This window comes from Martes martes (assembly GCF_963455335.1).
Source record: "Martes martes genome assembly, chromosome: 16".
NCBI classification, from domain to species: Eukaryota; Metazoa; Chordata; class Mammalia; order Carnivora; family Mustelidae; genus Martes; species Martes martes.
The window spans coordinates 11,998,472-12,017,585 of NC_137904.1; the positions used below are offsets into that span (position 1 = coordinate 11,998,472).

Consider the following 19,114-nt stretch of genomic DNA (forward strand, 5'->3'; position numbering starts at 1 on the left):
ACTTCTTCCACCCTTCCCCTCCTGCTCTGTTTCGTTCCCTCCTTCCCTCTTCTTCCCTCTCCCTCCCTCTTCCCCCAACACATACACACCCACACACACAGAGTTAATGGACTATATACTCCCTACATCTGGTATATTTACACTGTGTATATTTTAGGCTGTAACTCCTAGAAAGCACAAGTTTTGGTTTCATTCCAAATACATAAAAGTTATTGTAATTCAAAACTGAATTAAAAGGACCTAATCAAAAGTAATACAGTTCAAAGACATGATGGTTGCAATTTAAAACAAATATTTCAAAGTTATACAAATCTGCACGCTATGCCAAAAGAAATGAACTGCCTAAAACAAATACTCTGACTTTGAACGGTCCGTGACAACAAAAATGTCAAGTAGAGTCTGTCAGTTAAATAGAAAGAGGCAAACTGTAACCAGAACGGTGACCCTCACAGCAAAACTAAGTGTCAAATTTTCCTAGAAAAATGTAACCTCAACTTATTCTGGTTTGATATCAGGTTATTCATATATAACCAAACAAAAACAAAAATGAAAACAAAAAGCCCAGCCCAAATTTTATTCCTCAAGTAGACGGTGGGGTGAGTCAAAATAACTTGGTCATCTTGACTTTTCCTCTGCTCTTGACTAGTCTACTTAAAGATTTAAATTTTTTTTAAGATTTTATTTATTTGACAGAGATCACAAGTAGGCAGAGAGGCAGACAGAGAGAGAGGGAGGGAAGCAGGCTCTCTGTTGAGCAGAGAGCCCAATGCGGGGCTCGATCCCAAGACCCTGGGACCATGACCTGAGCCGAAGACAGAGGCTTAACCCACTGAGCCACCCAGGTGCCCCTAAAGATTTAATTTTTGATATAAAACTAATCAGCACTATTCTTTCAAAGGGAACCCTCCAAAGGTATTCTTCAATAACGCTACTTCACTAATTCACAATTTTTTCCAACCACTGAAACTACTCCAAAATTCCCTGTGTGTGTGTGTGTGTGTGTGTGTGTGTGTATATATATATATAAAAACATATGCTTGTTCTAACATTATCTGCAAATACAGTCAGATGAACCAATCCCATCCTTTCTCTTTCTCCCCAAAATCCCAGTAAACTGACAAAAATATTTTTTAAATGATTTGATAATTCACAGATTATACTTTTTTTTTTTCTCTCGCTGATGCTGGTAAATTTCTATCTGTTTTTAAGTTTACATAAACTGGGAAGCCTGAGTGGCTCAGTTGGTTAAGTGGCTGCCTTGGGCTCAGGTCATGATTCCAGGATCAAGTCTGGAATCAGGGAGCCTGCTTCTCCCTCTCACTCTGCCTGCTGTAAATTTTTTTAAAAACTTTAAATTTACATGAACTATTCACCAAGTTCCCACATGTGTATCAGTCAGCTTCTTCAACAACCTAGCACTTAGGTTTTTTATGCATTTAACAAATTTCTATTACACACTTCCTGGGTACAATGTTATTCTGGAAGCTGGGCTAGACATGAGCTACAGACATGCCCACAACGGGCTTATGGTCTAGCAGGGACTAAATGGACATGTACCTAAATAACTACGATATTATAATAGAGGCATAAGTAAAGCACTAAGAACTTCCAAAAAGAGAAATACACATCTTTGGAGAAGAGGGAGTAGGAGGGAGACTTCCTGGCTAAAGTAATATGTGATTAAACCCTCAAAAAATAGGCAGAATTTAAAAAAAAAAAAAAAAAGGCAGAATTTAGATGTGGTAGATTTCAGAAGTAAAGCACATTAGGCTAAACAGGCGTATTATCTAACAGCCCGAATGGAATATATATGACATGCTTCAGTACTCGTGTGAGGATATCAGTTGAAAAAGAACAATATGCTTCTTCCTTTAAATTTTGCAGCCTAAGTACCTATAGAAAACTAATACTACACGTGCTCTTTTCAACACAGTATTAAGAATACACTTCATGGGGCGCCTGGGTGGCTCGGTGGGTTAAGCCTCTGCCTTTGGCTCAGGTCATGATCTCAGGGTCCTGGGATCAAGCCCCGAATCAGGCTCTCTGCTCAGCAGGGAGCCTGCTTCCCCCTCTCTCTCTGCCTGCCTGTCTGCCTACTTGTGATCTCTGTCTGTCAAATAAATAAGAAATTTAAAAAAAAAGAATACACTTCATATTCATGCTATTTATCAAAGCTTTTATTTAACAACTGAAGTCCCTCTTATAAAAAAAAAAAAAAAAAAAGTCCAGAAGTTTGAAAGTAATGAAGCAAGGGAGTGTCTAGGTGGCTCAATTGGTTAAGTGTCTACCTTCAGCTCAGGTCATGATCTCTGGGTTCTGGGTTCCAGCCCCTGCATCGGGCTCCCTGCTGGGTGGGGAGCCTGCTTCTCCCTCTCCCTCTGCCCCTCCGCCCTCCTGCTTGTGCTCTCTTCTCTCTATCCCAAATAAATAAAATCTTAAAAAAAAAAAAAAAAAAGTAAAAGAAGCAACAGCTAATTTATAAAGTAATTTAACCTGTTTGGGTCTCAGAAGTTCCTAACCACCGACCTAATACAATTTCTATTACTGTAAAACTTAAATTCCATGAAATATCACTAGGTCCAGATAACCTCAGACATTTTTGTTTAGGAAGATATTCATCATAGATTAAAAATTAAGTAAACCAAATAATTCCCGGTGATCATATTACTGATGTAGATCAATACTAATTTTTTTCAAACTATATTTTCATTGAGGACATTTAAAGTTAAGATAAACTCAATGGGGGCGCCTGGGTGGCTCAGTGGGTTAAAGCCTCTGCCTTCGGCTCAGGTCATGATCCCAGGGTCCTGGGATCAAGTCCCGCATCGGGCTCTCTGCTCAGTGGGGAGCCTGCTTCCTCCTCTCTCTCTCTCTGCCTGCCTCTCTGCCTGCTTGTGATCTCTGTCTGTCAAATAAATACATAAAATCTTAAAAAAAAAAAATACTCCTTTAAAAAAAAAAAAGATAAACTCATTGCCTAAGCTGAGTAAGTTATCTCCCATTCCCCATTCACTCTGATTTTTGTTCTAATTATCAATCATAACATTGAATCATCCTATGCATGAGATGGTGGAATGGATGAGTCCTACACTGGATGTCAAAAGACTGGATCCTACCACTGGCCAATTGCAACATTTTAGGCAAAACACTTCGGGGTCTTCAGTTTATCCACAAGTAAAATAAGACTAGATTATCTAGTCTATTATTACCTAGTCTTACTATCTATTATTGTCATCTAAATCCTACAATTCTATAAATTATTAGCATTTAATTTTAACCAATGTAGGTGGGGTTTGGGGGGGTGGGGTCTTGTGGGTTTGGGGGGGTCTGCGATCACTTTTAAGTAAAAGTAACAGCACACACAGTGGGGAGTCCAACTGAAGAACTCCACAAGAACATTAACATGGCTTTGTATGGTCTCACTCTCAAATGCAAAGAGAACAAACGAACGAAAACAGAAAAAAAGAAGTATGTTGGATCTGAAGACTATCCAACTAATATTTTGACCACACAAGCTTCTGGGGTAGAAAAAATGGTAGAAGAACAGTAAAAATGTTCAAGGGAAACCACCATCACAAGAATACTAAATAAAAAACAGATGCCCTACATACACTTATTGCTACATGACAGAAGCTTTTCATGGCTTTTCAATACTCCTAAATCCCGACAGGAGAAAAAAAAAAAATGTTTTCTTAACCATCAATCTAAATGTACTTCTTGCCTCCCCAAACCTGAAAAAGGCAAAATATCAGGCAATCCTGACTTATTTGTGCACATAACTGATCTGCTCAACTTTATACCTTTACAGCATTTAGTAATGTACCCTGAACATAAAAGGCACGTCACACCAGTTGAACAAGTGAATGAACTACATATGAATCTCTAACCCACAAATGTATCCATAGAAAATAAATCTGGTCAAGCTTTACTACTTCTTTGGAAGGTATTCTAGTAAAACGCAACATCTGAAGAGGAGAAACAGAAGTAACTAAATACACCAGATTTCCACAGTTCCAGGCATCAGTAAGAATTTAAACTTGCAATTAAGACATCACGAAATACAATTAAAACTGAATAACAAAAGGCACTCAAAAAAACAAAAACAAAACCTGAGTAACAAATAGCCTGAAATTTACCTACATCAATGCCTGCCCTATTCAAAAGCCTTTGCTTCCTACTGCAGTAATGGCAAGAAAATCTTTCCACTCTACAAATTTAAAAAAAAAAGCTTACAAAAACTTGACTACATTTACCTAGCTTTGGAACCAACTTTTACTGAGTTAAATTCAAAGAAACATAAGTTATTTTCAAGCAATTTCTTCCAAAAAAAAAAATATGTGAGCACACGGAATACTGAAGTTTTACTGTCTGATTAAATCCAACAAGACATTCAGTTTAAAACAGATCTTCCTAAAAGGCCATGGAGGGAGGGGCGCCTGGGTGGCTCAGTGGGTTAAAGCCTCTGCCTTCGGCTCAGGTCATGATCTCAGGGTCCTGGGATCAAGCCCCACATCGGGCTCTCTGCTCAGCAGGGAGCCTGCTTCCTCCTCTCTCTCTGCCTGCCTCTCTGCCTACTTGTGATCTTTCTGTGTCAAATAAATAAATAAAATTTATTTATTTAAAAAAAAAAAAAAGGCCATGGAGGGAATCACAGCTATACAGATATTTCATAGTAGGTAACAGGCCTATTTAGGTTAAGGTGTAATGTGAACACATTTTTCTAATTAGAATACAATGTTTGTTTATTCATTCAACAAACATTTGCAGTGCCAATATCCTACGGAGAAAATAAAATCCTACATAGTGCCTCAAACAAAGATAAAATCGGAGGAGGGCCTATCCTGATCTCAAGAGGAGATAAAACTGGTTCGGAAATACCTAAATACAAGGTAGAAAGTGTGAACGCCATGGGAGATGTGCAGATAAGCATTTCAGAGGAGTGCAAAGGAAGTTGTTACTACCTCACAGAAACATAACCCTTTCTGTTTAAAGCAATTTCATAACTATTAACTCTCTTAAGATCACAGCAGCCAACCCTAGGAGAGTGGATGCTTTCCTACTATCATAGACCAAGAAATGGAAGCAAAGAAAGGTTGATCGTGTTCCAAAATGTCAAATAGTAAAAGGAAGAATCAGGACTCTTTGTATTGTATTTTCACTGGGGGAGTAGTTCAACATATGGCAAGGCTTTTGCAAAAGGAAAGAGTATTTTGGTATTGCAAGTAATCCCACCCTTATGTATGTATGTAAGCATGTGCATATTATTTATATATACACGTGTTAACCTTGATTTCCACTGACAGGTGTGCTTAAAGCAAGGCAAGGCCACTGTGTACTATAAATCTTAAATAAATAAGCTTCCACCGGATCTAACAGAATAAGCGAATACAAACACTGTTTCTTCCTCCAACAACTTGTGTTTATTTCTTCGGTAATTTTTACCCATTTCTAAATAAGATAATAAAATTGTTCTATCTGCTCCTGAGCCCAGGCCACTTGGTTCATCCAATTAGTGTCTTTATGAAAGGGTATGTTAAGACATTTTTTTAAAACTATTAAAAATTAAAAATGCCAACGGACCTTCAGTTATGGAAAAGGACAATCCCATGGGATCTACCGGCAAGAGCTATGGATCAAGACATGTTGAACGAAAGAGAATGAGTGTTTGTAGGCATTTTTAAATCCAAGGCCTGTTGCTCTTGGCTCAGGGTTCCGTCTCTCTTCATTGCCTCACCAAAATGCACACAAGGAACGCAAATTTCAATGTTAATTAGGACAAGACCAGGGAAGCAAATCTAATACAGGTGAGTACACTAATCCCAAAGATTAGAACTACCTATACCACTGCTCTCCAAGGTTAACTCTGCTGAAGTGGCGCCATAGCATGCAACATCAGTAAAAGAAAACTGACGCTTCCCGAGCAAACACTTTTCATAAACATCACTTATTCGCACGTCCACCTCTAATAACGACTACACCTAACCCAGTCCAATCGAAGAATTCAGTCCGCTCTCCCAGAAGACCGGTTTCTCAATTAGTTTCTCAAATCCCTCTTCCTCTATAAATGAGAATTCACCGACTTCACCCAGTAAAACACCAATAATAAAAGGCAGAAGGCAGAGGGTTCCGATCTTTGCCATCTCCACCACTACCCACCCTTCGCCATTACACCCCGAAGGGGTTTGCTTAGAAGGTGAACTACTTTGCTCTCCACGCACTTGTCCATCGCTGTCACCCTCCCGAAGCCCTTCCACACTCCCGAGACGGCCACCAACTCCGCCTCGGAGCGAGCCCAGGCCCGCCACCTGTGCCGGCCCCACCTGGGCTCCCCCGGCCCTCCCCGGCTCCCTCGGCCCGGCCCGCAGGACTCCGCACGCCCCCTCCCCACAGGACACCCGGCCGGCCGCAGCCCATTCTTCCTCCAAACTCCATAAGCCTCTTCCACTCGCCCAGCCCCAGCTCCCCGCCGCGCCCGACTCGCCCCGGGCAGCCGAGGGGAAGAGCCCGGGCGTCCGCGGCGGGACCCGACCTACCGGGCCCGCGACGCCCCTCGCTGGACCGAGAAGCCGCTCCCGCGGCCGGCGCCCTGGGAGCCCTCGGAAGCCCCGGAGCGAGCTGGGGGCCCGGAGGCCGGGGCTGCGGGCGCCGGGGCCTACTCACCAGGAGCTGGCGGAGCGTGGTAGCCGGCGCGCCCCCGGGCCTGAGGAGCAGGACGCGGCCCCGGCGCGCGTCCCTACCCCGGGACCTCGCTTGGCGCGGCGAGCTGGGAGCTCACTCCAGCCGCCGCCGCCGCCGCCGCTGCTGCTTCGCCACCTTGGCCGCCATCTTGACTCAACCCCTCTCCCTCCCCCCTGGCTCCGGCGGCCGCCGCTGAGGCGGCTCCGGCGCCGGCTCCTCCTCCTTCCGGAGGGCTGGGAGACCGACTCCCTCCGCTGGCCGAGCGCGGCTCCTACCTCGGCCGAGCTTCCTGGGCCGCCCCGCGCCCGGTCCCCTCGGCTCTGCCCTCGGCCTGGCGGCGGCGGTCCCCTCGAGCGAAGACGGGGCCGGGGCCGCGGCGTGCCCGGCCGGACCCAGCGCGCTGCCATCTCGCCCTCGGGCCGGGGCGCTCGCCGCGAGCCGGCCGGCTGCCGCGCGCTCGGGGCCTCCCTCGGGCCGTGGGAAAAGGAAGGATCCGAGGCCATGCCTCGGGCCCTGCGAGCCCTCCGCGGCGCAGCGGCCGCCGCCTCCTCGGCCCCGGCTGCGGGGAGGAAAGTCAGGTCCTCAGGGCTGGGAGCCGGAGGGCTGCACAGCGACCTACCCAAGGGTCTGCGGCTGTAATTCGCAGCGGGACTTCACAGCACGTCAGGCGATGCTGATTTGTCCGTGATGTCGTTCCTTAATCTAAAGTCACCCGTCGGAGGAGCCCGTGGCTCTCGGCGACCGCGAAGTGCGCTCTCTCGGTCTTACTCTTCTAGGGAAACCACTGGACGGTTCCTCGTCACCGCGTGCGTTTCTCTCCGAGGAGCCACGGCTCCCCATGCCAAAATGAAGAAGGAAAAACTAAGTCGGTTCATCCGGAGAAGGGGCCGACCAAATAATTAGGGGGAAGTCAAGGGTTTTAATAAATGAGTCACAAAAGGGTGAATTGAGAGGAGGGAATTCAAGAGAGGGAGGGCGGGTGTTTTCAAACAATTCTTTTTAAACCCAGGGCACTGTAAGGACAGGGGCGAAAAGCCGGACGGCAAGGGGCTCGTCTCCGAAACCCAGAAGGCAAAAACGTCGTAGATGCTCCATAAAGTAGAGAGAACTAGATAAAGAACAGTTGGGAGGTGTCCTTGCAAAAGCCACAACAGGAGCCCAGCGTTGAAAGGCGCTGGCCGGCGAAACGGAGTTAAACTCGGAACGCAATTTCCGCGGGTGCAGTTTTCCCGCCGGAGGCTCGGTGTGCTGCAGCCTTCCTCCCGCGCAGGCGCAGTGCCACCCAGAGAGGATGGAAGCCGTGGGTTTTCAGTGTTTGGCCGCTGCGGTCGTAGCGTGGGGCTTCCTCTGGGTTTGGGACTCCTGGGAAAGAATGAAAAGTCAGGAGCCGGCTGGCGTCCCGGGTGCTGGAAGCAGGACCCTCCTGGTGATCGCGCACCCCGACGATGAAGCCATGTTCTTTGCTCCCACTTTGCTAGGCGTGGCCCGCCTGAGGCACCGGCTGTCTTTGCTCTGCTTCTCTGCAGGTAGGAGGCTGTAGGCGGGTCGCTGGGAGCGGGGCCTATGATGCGTATTCAGGTGCCAACCTATCTCAGTGGGTTTCTCCCCGAAGGGAAGCTAAGTTGAGGGAGCTAAGTGAGGACAACGAATCTCCCTTCTCTGGGCACTTCACGGAGGAGGGTGGTCCCAGCCTGTGGACTGCAGCGGCCAACTTCCCAGGTGGGTTGGGGGACGTCCCCAGTTGAGGTACTTACCTGCCAGCAGGATTGAGGAGCACAAGACAACTGCTCACATCTCTTGCATCTAATACCTACGTTTCCGCTGGGAACTGCGACTCTCTACTCGTTATTCTGTGGAACTTCTTTATATGCTAAAGGACCGAGAATAATAATCTTCCTGTGGGACACCAAACAATCTAGGCTGTAGCGTGCCTGCTCGACCCTTGCCATTTTACTCCGAAAGGTAGCACAGGACCTTCCTGCGGCTTTTAAAATCCACTTTGTGCTAGAGCGTTGCATATGTCAGATTGAAGGGAGAGATTCAGATCATTAGACTAGAAAATAATTTTATAGTAATTTTAAAGTTCATTTCCACCAACTTCGAGCAGTGAGGCGTCTCCAAGAGTAAGTCCTGCTTTATCATACAGAAAAGATGGACTGAGATAACAAAAACTGACCATGATACTGGTGATATTTGCCCAACTGTATAAATGACATTGAACTGTACATAGACAGTGGGTATGTGAAATTAAACCTCAATAAAGTTATTTTTAACAAATACCCATGACCTCTTTTCCCACTTAGTTGTGTGTCATTACAGTTCTGTTTCTTTACACTGTTTTTTTACAGATATTCCATTTTATATAATTTGATATTTTTCACTGAACATTAGTTTTCGCTTATTTACCAAATATTTATTTTTTTACTGTTTTTTAAGAGATTTTATTTATTCGAGAGAGAGAGAGCACAGTGGGGATGAACAGAGGGCAAGAGAGAAGCAGACTCCCCACTAAGCAGAGAGCCCTACTGGGGGCTCGATCCTAGGACCCCAAGATCATGACCCCAGCAGAAGGCAGCCTCTTACAGATTGAGCCATCCAGGTGCCCCTACCAAATATTTATTAAAAATGTATATGCATATGTTAATTAATTGGATTTAAATAAATTAAAAAGAAATTATAGGTTAAAAAAAGCCATTTTTAAAAGAAAAAAAAATCTGTGCACTGCACACTATTAGAAGGTCAAAGCCACAGCATTGACAACACCAAATGCGTAGGATGTGAAGAAACAAGAACTCTTACTCGTTGGTAGTGGGAATGCAAAATGCTTCACCCACTTTGGGAGACTTAGTTTGGCAGTTTCTTATAAAAACTAAACATGCTCTTACCAAACCTTCCAGCAGTCACCCTCCCTGGTGTTTATCCAAAGGAGTTGAAAATATGTCCACGCAAAAACCTTCCCACAGATGTTTATCGCAACTTTATTCATAATTGCCAGAACTTGAGCGCAACCAAAACACCCTTCGGTTAGGCAATAGACAAGTAAGTTGGGACATCCAGGCGATAGAATATTATTCAATGCTAAAAAGAAATGAGCTATGAATCCCTGAAAAAACATGGAGGAACCTTAACGGCATATCACTAAGTGAAGGAAGCCACTCTGAAAAGGCTACATACTGTATGATTCCAACCATATGACATTCTGGAGAAGGCAAAACGATAAAGACAGTAAAAAGATCAGTGGTTGCCCGGGGTTGGGGCGAAAGGTGGGTGAATTGGAGAAGCACAGAGGATTCTTCTTCGGCAGTGAAAATACTGTATGATGTTATAATAAGGGATACATGTCTTTGTACATTTTTGTCCAAACCCTCATCCTGTACACCACCAAGAGGGAACCCTAATGTAAACTATTGACTTTGGGTGATTATGATGTATCAATGTAGGTTCACCCATTGTAACATATCGCACTGTCATAGGGGATGTTGATAATGAGAAAGGCTATGCATGTGTAGGGACGAGGGTTAAAATGAAATCTCCATACCTTCCCCTCAATTTTTCTGTGAACCTAGAACTGCTCTAAAAAGCATAGTTTTAATTAAAAAAAAAAAAAAGAAAACAACTTTGTACTTAAAAGAAATTATATACTAGTCCTTATTCTATACCCTAGGAATAAAACAGTGAAAACAAGCTAGATTAGGATCACATCCTTGTGAAACATAATATAAACATTTACCCATGTTAATAAGAACTAGATAATAATAGCCTTTGTTTCAAGTTTTTATTTAAATTCTAGTTAATGAACATATAGTGTAACATTGGTTTCAGGGTAATAGCCTTTTAAATAGTTTCATAGAGATAAACCTTAATAGAGTCATCCCTTTACTATATGTATATTTAGAGGGATTTTTTTTCCCAGTTTATCACTATTAACAGAAAACAGTGAACATCTTTATGTGTTTCTTATTATTTCATTAGGACTGATTTCTGAATTTGGCTGTTTTTAAGGCTTTGCATGCAAATCAGATTCTCCAAAACATACCAATATATATCCTCACCGACAGGTAGTGACAGTATCTGCCTAAATATTTATAGCACCCTCTCTAGCACTGACTAATATGTTTTTATATTACTTCTTGGCATAACACTTTTTCCCCTCAAATCTTTTGTTGCCGGTGAGTTTAACCCATTTTTCATGTATTGAGAATACGGGTCTAAGCACTTTCCTACTCAGTTTGTGCTATTAAGGATATTAACTGTAAACAGATACAGGTAATGGCCTCATTGTTTGCTTTTAATGGTATTTGTGTTTTACATTACAGCTGTGGGAGTCAAATTATAACATATTTGGTTCAAGATCTAGGAGAGAAACCTGGATATTATTTACCAAGTATTATAGGTGCAGTGACTTCTGTAAATTTCTCCTTGTTTTTCAGGAGGTTGAAACCAGAAATTAAAACTTTTTCAAATGAAAAAATATATAGCATCCCCTTGGTAAATATTAAGCACACAGTAGCTTTGTCTTGCAAGTGTTTCCTCTGACTTGAACTTGGCATTTAAATTGCTCTCTTTTAATTAAAAAAAAAAAAAACTCTGTAATGTTACATTTCTACTTATAGTTTAAGAATTTTATTTCCCACACAACTTTTTGTAAAGTGTCCTGCTCCTGTTTTAAATCTTTCGAAACATGCTAAATATTCTTTCCTAATTATTTTATCAATTATATTGCCTCTTTTTTTATAGCTTCAATTAAATAAATAAATAAATAAATTGCTCTCTTTTGGGGCACCTGGGTGGCTCAGTCGTTAAGCGTCTGACTTCGACTCAGGTCATGATCCCAGGGTCCTGGGATCAAGCCTGGAATTGGGCTCCCTGCTCAGCAGGAAGTCTGCTTCTCCCTCTCCCACTTCCATTCCTTGTATTCCCTCTCTTGATGTCTGTGTCTCTGTCAAATAAATAAATAAAATCTTTAAAATAAATAAATAAATAGTTCTCTCTTGTAATGTTTTTAGAAAGATTAATTTATTTATAAGAGAGAGCATGGGGGTGGGGGGTACAGTGAGAGGAGGAGAGAGAATCTTAAGCAGGCACCACGCCCAGCATGGAGCCCATGGCTCGGGGCTCCATCTCAAGAGCCTGAGATCCTGGCCTGAGCCGAAATCAAGAATTGGATGCTCAACCGACCGAGCCACCCAGCCACCCCTCTTAGAAATTTTTAATTACTTCTATTTTTTTAATTACTTTTAAAATCCCCAACTCACTCAGAAAGGTACAGATTAAACATTACCCTAATTTATTTTTTTTTAAAAGTAACTAAAATACAGTGATGAGGACATACAAAACTAAGTTATCATCTGGAGTCTTAGGGTTAGTCCCTACGTTGGATACCGTGTAATGACTGTCTCCTTTCTGAGTGCAAACAGTTCACAAGTAGCACTAAAGTAACTCCGGCCAAAGTCGAAAGGTCTGGTGGGGCTGTTTTCCTCCGGGTTATCTGGCCAGTAAAGGAAGCCCCTCTTGGTTCAGTGCTTCCTGAGAGCCTGAAGTGTTCTGGACACCAGGATGACACAAAGTTGAATGAGACTGTGACATTTAAGGTCAATGACATTTAGGAATTAATAATCTGATCATGGAGAAAAGTTCATATGTCTGAGCAGAATACTGGAAATTATTCCTTGGGGGGGGGGAGGGGAATGGGAGACTTACCAGAGGGGATGTCATTTGGTCAGAATGATGAAAATGGATTGTCATTTAGGAAGAAATGAAACGGGGTGGGGGGGGGGCGTGGAGTGTAAAGCTAAAGAAGTTGAGGAAGGAGAAAACACTGCATACTGAACTGGGTGGCTATATATTGTCTCATGGAATTCTCAGGAAAGCCGTAGGAGATGGTCATCTCCACTTCATAGGTGGAGACCCTGCGCCTCAGGAAAGTTAAGTAACTAGCACACATTACACATGCGATTATCTGCTGGACAGTTGAATTAAGGGGTGCATTAGCTAGACAATTGCTCGTAAGTGCAGTTTAAGTGGTACTAAACCTTCACTGTATATTATTGTAAGGATACAGAGAAGCCGTACTTAGCAGAACGATTCATAGGAAACAATATATGTGTTGGGAAAAGAAAGGATATATAAGCTATTTGGGGCACCGATGTGGTCAAGATCCCCCAGGGACACGTTTTCCTGTAATACTCAGGAATAAGAGCCTCTTCTTTAAATAAATGTTCAGGAGATATTTAAGGACTATCAATTTAAAGGTTCCCAAATTAATAGCATGCCCAGGTACCTGACTTACTCTGGGCAGTTAGGGAAGAGGCAGTTTTAAATCTGCTGAACTCCAAAGCCAGTGGTTTTGGCAATGTGCAGTACTGCCTGTAGCATGCAGCTGAGATGCAGGCAGACAGACAGAGGGACAGACAGGTAGATCCAGAGATGGGGAAGGATTAAATGGTGATGATTCTAAATACTGGGCTGCTGTCAGTCATCTCACAGGAGTGAATAGTATTTCCTTCAGCTTTTTATCATAACCACAAATTTTTCAGGTGGCTTACGTCCCCTAGGGAACAAGATGAGATAAGAATGAATAAACTGATAGATTTCCACTATCAAAGAAATCTGCCACTGTATATTTGTTATCTTCAGGAAATTACTACAATCAAGGGGAGATTCGTAAGAAAGAACTTTTGCAGAGCTGTGATGTTTTGGGGATTCCACGTTCCAGTATAAGGATTATTGACAACAGGTAATCTATCCTTCAAAAATGTAGAAATTCATTGGCCATAAATAGGGAGCGGTACGCTCAAAAGACACAAAAAAACTAATGTGGGTGGGTAAGAACATCTTATTTGAGAAGTCTACTTAAAATAGTTTCACATTTGTTTTTAAATGACAGCGTAATGCAAATAAATGTTTTCAACTTCTGTTCAGATTCTGTCTCTAAAAATAGCTACTTCTCTTTTAATCTTTAAAAAATATTGTTAAAAAATTTTCAAAAATACGCAGAAGGCTAAAGAACCGTGTCATGAACCACCATATGTCTATTACTGAAGCCCAGTAATTATCAAGCCTTTTTTATACTTGCTTCGTCTACCCCCATTTCACATCTGTTGTGTGTGCAAAGCCTTTCTAAAGAAAATCTAGCCGTCAGGTTGTTTCACCCGTGCATAGTTAAATATACATCTCTTAAGAAGATAGTGAGATATACATCTTTTGAGAAGATAGACATTCTTTCCTATGGTCACAATGCCATTATCATCACATCCAACAAAGTTAATAATTAATGTTGTATGTCCTCCCAGTACCCAGTCCATACTGACATTTCTCCAAGGAGCTCAAAGTGTTTTCGGTTGCGTTTGTTCAAGTCAGGGCCTAAACGAGTCCACACGGGATATAGTTGGTTGATACTCTCCAATTCATTGTCCTTTCCTCCCTCCCCCACCTTGTCTTTGTTGAAAACACTTAGTTGTCATATAGAATGTCTGCCTTCTGGATTTGTCTGCCTGTCTTCTCAGGGTGTTAAGTTGTTCTTCTATCATTCATATTTCTTGCAAACTAGAACTTAGCTATAACTTTCAGGAGCGAGAATACTGCTCTAAACTACTGTGTACGTCACATTGAATCATTTCAGGAGACCGCGTGCTATCCGATCATCTCGCTTATGATTCTACCACTGATCAGTGAATTCACGTGGCAACGGCTGCTCCTTTCATTTCAAAGACCCACACCCACCTTTCATGTAATGCTTTCATGATTGCCTGAATCATTGGTTAACTAGAAATAGCCAAATGCTGAGTGTCTGAATGTCTTCTGCATTCTAAATGTATTAGCTGTAATTCTTCGGCAAAGCAAAACTTTATCAGCTGGGCCTATGTAGTTACCCTAGTATATAATTTGATCTGAAAAGACAGGGTAAAGCTTAATTCTAATTCTTTTTCTTTTTAATTTTATTTATTTATTTGAGAGAGAGAGGGAGAGGGAGCAGGAGCAGGGAGAGTGGCAGAGGGAGAAGCAGACTCCCCGCTGCTGAGCAGGGAGCCCTACTGAGAGCTCGATCCCAGGTCCCAGGATCGTTACCTGAGCCAAAGATAGACGCTTAACTGACTGAGCCACCTTGGCACCCCTAAATGCTTAATTCTTTAATTGCCATTTTCAGAATAAGGAGTCGATGCCTTGTGTACCTCCAGTGGTAACCCATTGTTTTGTGGCTTGGATGGGGGAGGGCACTTTTTTATTTCATCAGGTACCTATGTGTTTTTATGTATTCAGGGTTTCTGTTTTGGTTGTGTTCTTTGTTTCTCCAGTTGTCTCATCTTTGGCTCTTGATCCTCTTAATGTTAGCTCCTGTGTCCTTTGTCATGGTCTCTTTAGTTTTGTAGGATTTGCTTGCTGTCAGGAAGGATGAGATTTCCCAGCACCTTCTTATATGTGTTCCTGCCCAGTCCTGGCATCAGCCCTCCCTCCAAGGAGCTTTGGTTTCTCTTGGGAGGGTGTGGTGTTTAGAGACCATAACCAGAGTTACTAGGAGTGTTTACTGCTATAGTGTTACGGTGGACAGAACTGGTAAATATGTATTTTTTTTTAAGGAAAAAGAAATCAGAAATACTAATGTTTACAATGTAGAGTTAATATTTCAGGGGTTTTGTTTAATACCTTTGATTTTTACATTGAATCTCTTTTCTCTCACAGTATAAGTCTTGCTTTCTAACAACATGAACATAATTATTCTCCTTTTAAATCTTGTTTAAGGATTTTATAAAACATGAATGAAAAAAAATACTTGAAAAGCAGATATTAAAAACCAAGGCTAAATATAATATGACTGACCATAATGTTTGCAATTTACTTTAGAATAATGCAGAAAAAAAAAAAGCATACCTATATAGATTAAGCCAAAATAGTAAAATATTAACAGTTTGAACCCTGGTGAAAGATACACGAGAGTAGATTATACTAACCTTTTAACTTTTTTGTTTGCTCGTAAATTTTTATAATAGAAAAAATTCCGAGTACCATACCACGTGCCTTTTCTCTGATTATTTTCTGGCATGTATAAATATATGTTAATGTATTGTTATTGACCTGCCTCTTCAATTAAAAAAATTCAGGGGCACCAGGGTGCCTCAGTCAGTTAAGCATTTGCCTTCAGCTCAGGTCATGATCCTAGGGTTCTGGAATCAAGCCCCCCATAGGGAATCCCTGCTCAGCAGGGAGCCTTCTTCTCCCTCTTCTGATCCCCCAGCTTGTACTCTCTCTCTGTCTGTCAAATAAGTAAATAAAAATGTTTTTAAAAAGACCACTTTGTTGAGAAAAATCTGATGCATTGCTAGGCTTTGATTGTCCCCATGCATTGTCCATGAGCTGAGTCACTCTCCCTGGGTTTCCTTTTTCATTTCAGCACCTGCTTTAATTAGCTGCTTCCTCCCACAGTGGAAGAGGTTGGTGGTGGGGGATGGAGTTTAGATGAGCGTCAAATAAATTAGTCCTGGCAGACATGTATCTCTTACTCTTTGAACCTTCATGACATCACAATAGAAACAGAAACAGTCGTGGAGACCAATGATTAGTTGTTTGCTTTAGAATGATCACTCCGGGGGTGCCTGGGTAGCTCAGTCGGTTGACCAAGGGACGCCTTTTTTTTAAGATTTTATTTGTTTATTTGACAGAGTGAATGAGAGAGACAGAGAGCAAGCACGGGGAATGGCAGGCAGGGGAGAAGTAGGCTCCCTGCTGAGCAAGGAGCCTGATGTGGAGCTCGATCCCAGGACCTTGGGATCATGACCTGAGCCAAAGGCAGATGTTTAACAACTGAGCCACCCAGGAGCCCCACCAAGGGACTCTTGATTTCAGCCCAGGTCGTGATCCTCAGGGTCGTGAGATCAAGCCCAGGTTGGGCTCCGCACTGAGCATGGAGCCTGCTTAGGATTCACTCTCCCTTCCTCTGCCCCTCTACCCCCTCCCACTTGTGATCTCTCTCTTAATTAATTAACTAATTAACTGAAGTTTTAGAATGATCACTCTGATGATATAGAATGGCTTGAAAAGCTTAGGACCACAGACTAATCAGTCTCATGCGTGTGTCCTGGCAAAAGGAGAAGGTGTCAATTTAGAGTCCAGCAGGTAAGATGGAGATGAGGGGATGATCTGAGACTTATTGAAGATGGTTCAAGAACAGAAGAAATCTGGGATAATGGAAATTGCAGGCATAGAGAGCTAGGTGGATAAAGATCAGCTCTCATAGTTTACGGGTGAGAATTGGGTTATGGGAAAGAACAGATTAGACCTCCTTAGCATATGGAAGAATCAAAACCATTGGAGTGGCTGCAGTCCCCCTTGCTTGGATCGGTGGGGTGATAAGAGAGTATGGAGATCAGGCAAGGCAAGAAGAGAAAACCACAAATGAGGAGGAGGAGAATTACACATTTGGTATCATGTAACCCAAGGAGTGGGCATGGGGATGGTTCAGGAAATTGTGAAGCAAATAAGAATTCCCTGCTCAGAGAAAAACCCCAATATTAAGCAAAATTAGCATCAGATGCTATAAAAAATTCTGTATCCTCCCTTTTTTCATGAGAGAGCATTTTTAGCATTTCCCCAAGTCACTAAATAGTCCTTAGAATGGTCTTAAAGATTTCATCACAAGGATGTATTATGACCTGATTAATGTTCTCCTACTATTGAATATTCAAATTTTCCCAATATTAAAGTATTTTAAAATCTGATAATAAATCTTTGAAGTTCTGACCCTTTCCTTGGGTAGATTCCTAGATGATGAATTACCAAGACAAAGGACAGGACTTCTAGTTTCTTTCATCTGGGTACCAAAAACATTCTTACTAAGGTTATTGTGGCTTATCTTACTTTTTGATGTTGTTATGAATAAGACTTCTTCTGATATACTATTTTTAAGACTTCACTGCTGGTATGGAGAATATTTACTGACTTTTATGTGTATTTCTTTTATATCCATCCACTTACAAAACGTCTTTAAAGAACCTAACAACATTTCACTTGATTTTCTTAGCGTTATGGGTTATCCCTGCAAATAATGCTAATACAGTCTTTCATTTTCCTATTTACGTCTCTTACTTGTGTTCTACTTCTTATTATAACTTTGGGTGGAATTTCTTAAACTATGTTCAGCAATTGTGGTAAGAGCAGGTAACTTGATCTACATTGATGAATTGACTGAGAACACATCTAGTGTTTTACCATTAACTGTGTTGGCTGCCGATTACGAAGGATATTCTTGGGATGCCTGGGTGGCTCAGTCGGTTAAGCGCCAGGCTCTTGGTTTCAGCTCAGGTCATGATCTCAGGGTGGTGAGATCAAGCCCTGCATAGAGTTCCTCACTCAGCACAGTCTGGTTGAGATTCTCACCCTCTCTCTTTCTTCCCTTTCTGCCCCTCCCCCATTCTTGCTCTTTCTCTCTCTCAAATAAGTAAATAAATTAAAATCTTTTTTAAAAAGATATTCTTCGTTGTGTTAGGCATTTTTGTTGGGAACTGACCTTCATTGTGCTGGATTTGGGGGCTCCTGTCATTTCAATGCCCTACAAAGAGAGAAGAAAAAACTCTCAAGGGTGCCTGGCTGGCTCAGTCAGGAGAGCATGCGATTCTTGATCTTGGGTCTGTGAGTTCAAGCCCGACATTGGGTGTAGAGATAGAGATTACTGATGTAATAAATAAACATTAAAAAAAAGAAAGAAAAAAAAAAAGAAAAAAAGAAAAAAGTTTAATTTATTCTCCATTTTCCTTGGCTCGGGGAAAACTGAGGTCATCATGGGGATTTTTTTCTCTATCTGTGCTAATAGGTTCTGTCATGCTTTCTAGAGCCAGACTTCCCCAACTGCCCCAGCTTTATCGAGTTATTAACTGTCACCTTATTAAGTTACTTAATCTCTGTTCCTAAACTTCCTCCTCTGTAAGCCTTGAAAGATAATACAGTTTTAAGTGAATCTGTGAAAGAAATCGCTTGCTTGTTTGTTTTTCAAAGTGACATACTTCCCTTTTACTCTGTCAGGGTACTTGTGATTTCTTTTCTCACTATTAAGATCAGTAATAATACGAATGGGCTTGTGCCCCGGCACCCTGTTTGCACACACAGACATCCCCCTGTGTGGTGTCTGCTTTGCCCAGCAATGCAGGATATTTAAAGATTTTTTATTTATTTATTTGTCAGAGAGAGTGAGCACAGGCAGACAGAGAGGCAGGCAGAGGCAGAGGGAGAAGCAGGCTCCCTGCTGAGCAAGGAGCCCGATGTGGGACTCAATCCCAGGACGCCGGGACCATGACCTGAGCCGAAGGCAGCCGCCCAACCAACTGAGCCACCCAGGCATCCCGATGCAGGATATTTAATTCAGAGCCAGATCTGTGTGAAAACTGCCCTCAAACCAGAGATCTTAGCTTGGTTATCAAGGTCATCATTCTCACCGTCTGTCTCGATT

At 42.4% G+C, this 19,114-nt stretch overlaps 2 protein-coding genes across 27 annotated transcripts in view; one reads left to right on the forward strand and one right to left on the reverse strand.

Annotated features, from left to right (window-relative positions):
* NCOR1 (nuclear receptor corepressor 1) overlaps positions 1-8,174 on the reverse strand; it is a gene marked incomplete at its 3' end in the record, with an annotated part of 150,928 nt that extends 142,754 nt beyond the window's left edge. For 16 of the 25 annotated variants that reach the window (XM_080825866.1, XM_080825877.1, XM_080825872.1 and 13 more), the window contains exon 1: positions 6,661-6,941. Of the gene's footprint in view, positions 1-6,660; positions 6,942-7,297 lie in introns of those variants that run through there. The other 9 variants (XM_080825875.1, XM_080825868.1, XM_080825867.1 and 6 more) reach the window with 3 other exon arrangements.
* PIGL (phosphatidylinositol glycan anchor biosynthesis class L) overlaps positions 7,951-19,114 on the forward strand; it is a 61,753-nt gene continuing 50,589 nt past the window's right edge. The window contains exons 1-2 of one of the 2 annotated variants that reach the window (XM_080825883.1): positions 7,951-8,204; positions 13,315-13,414. In XM_080825883.1, coding sequence (XP_080682009.1) covers positions 7,970-8,204; positions 13,315-13,414 — 335 coding nt within the window. In that variant the 5' untranslated portion in view covers positions 7,951-7,969. The remainder of the gene's footprint in view (positions 8,205-13,314; positions 13,415-19,114) is intronic. The other variant, XM_080825884.1, reaches the window with a different exon arrangement.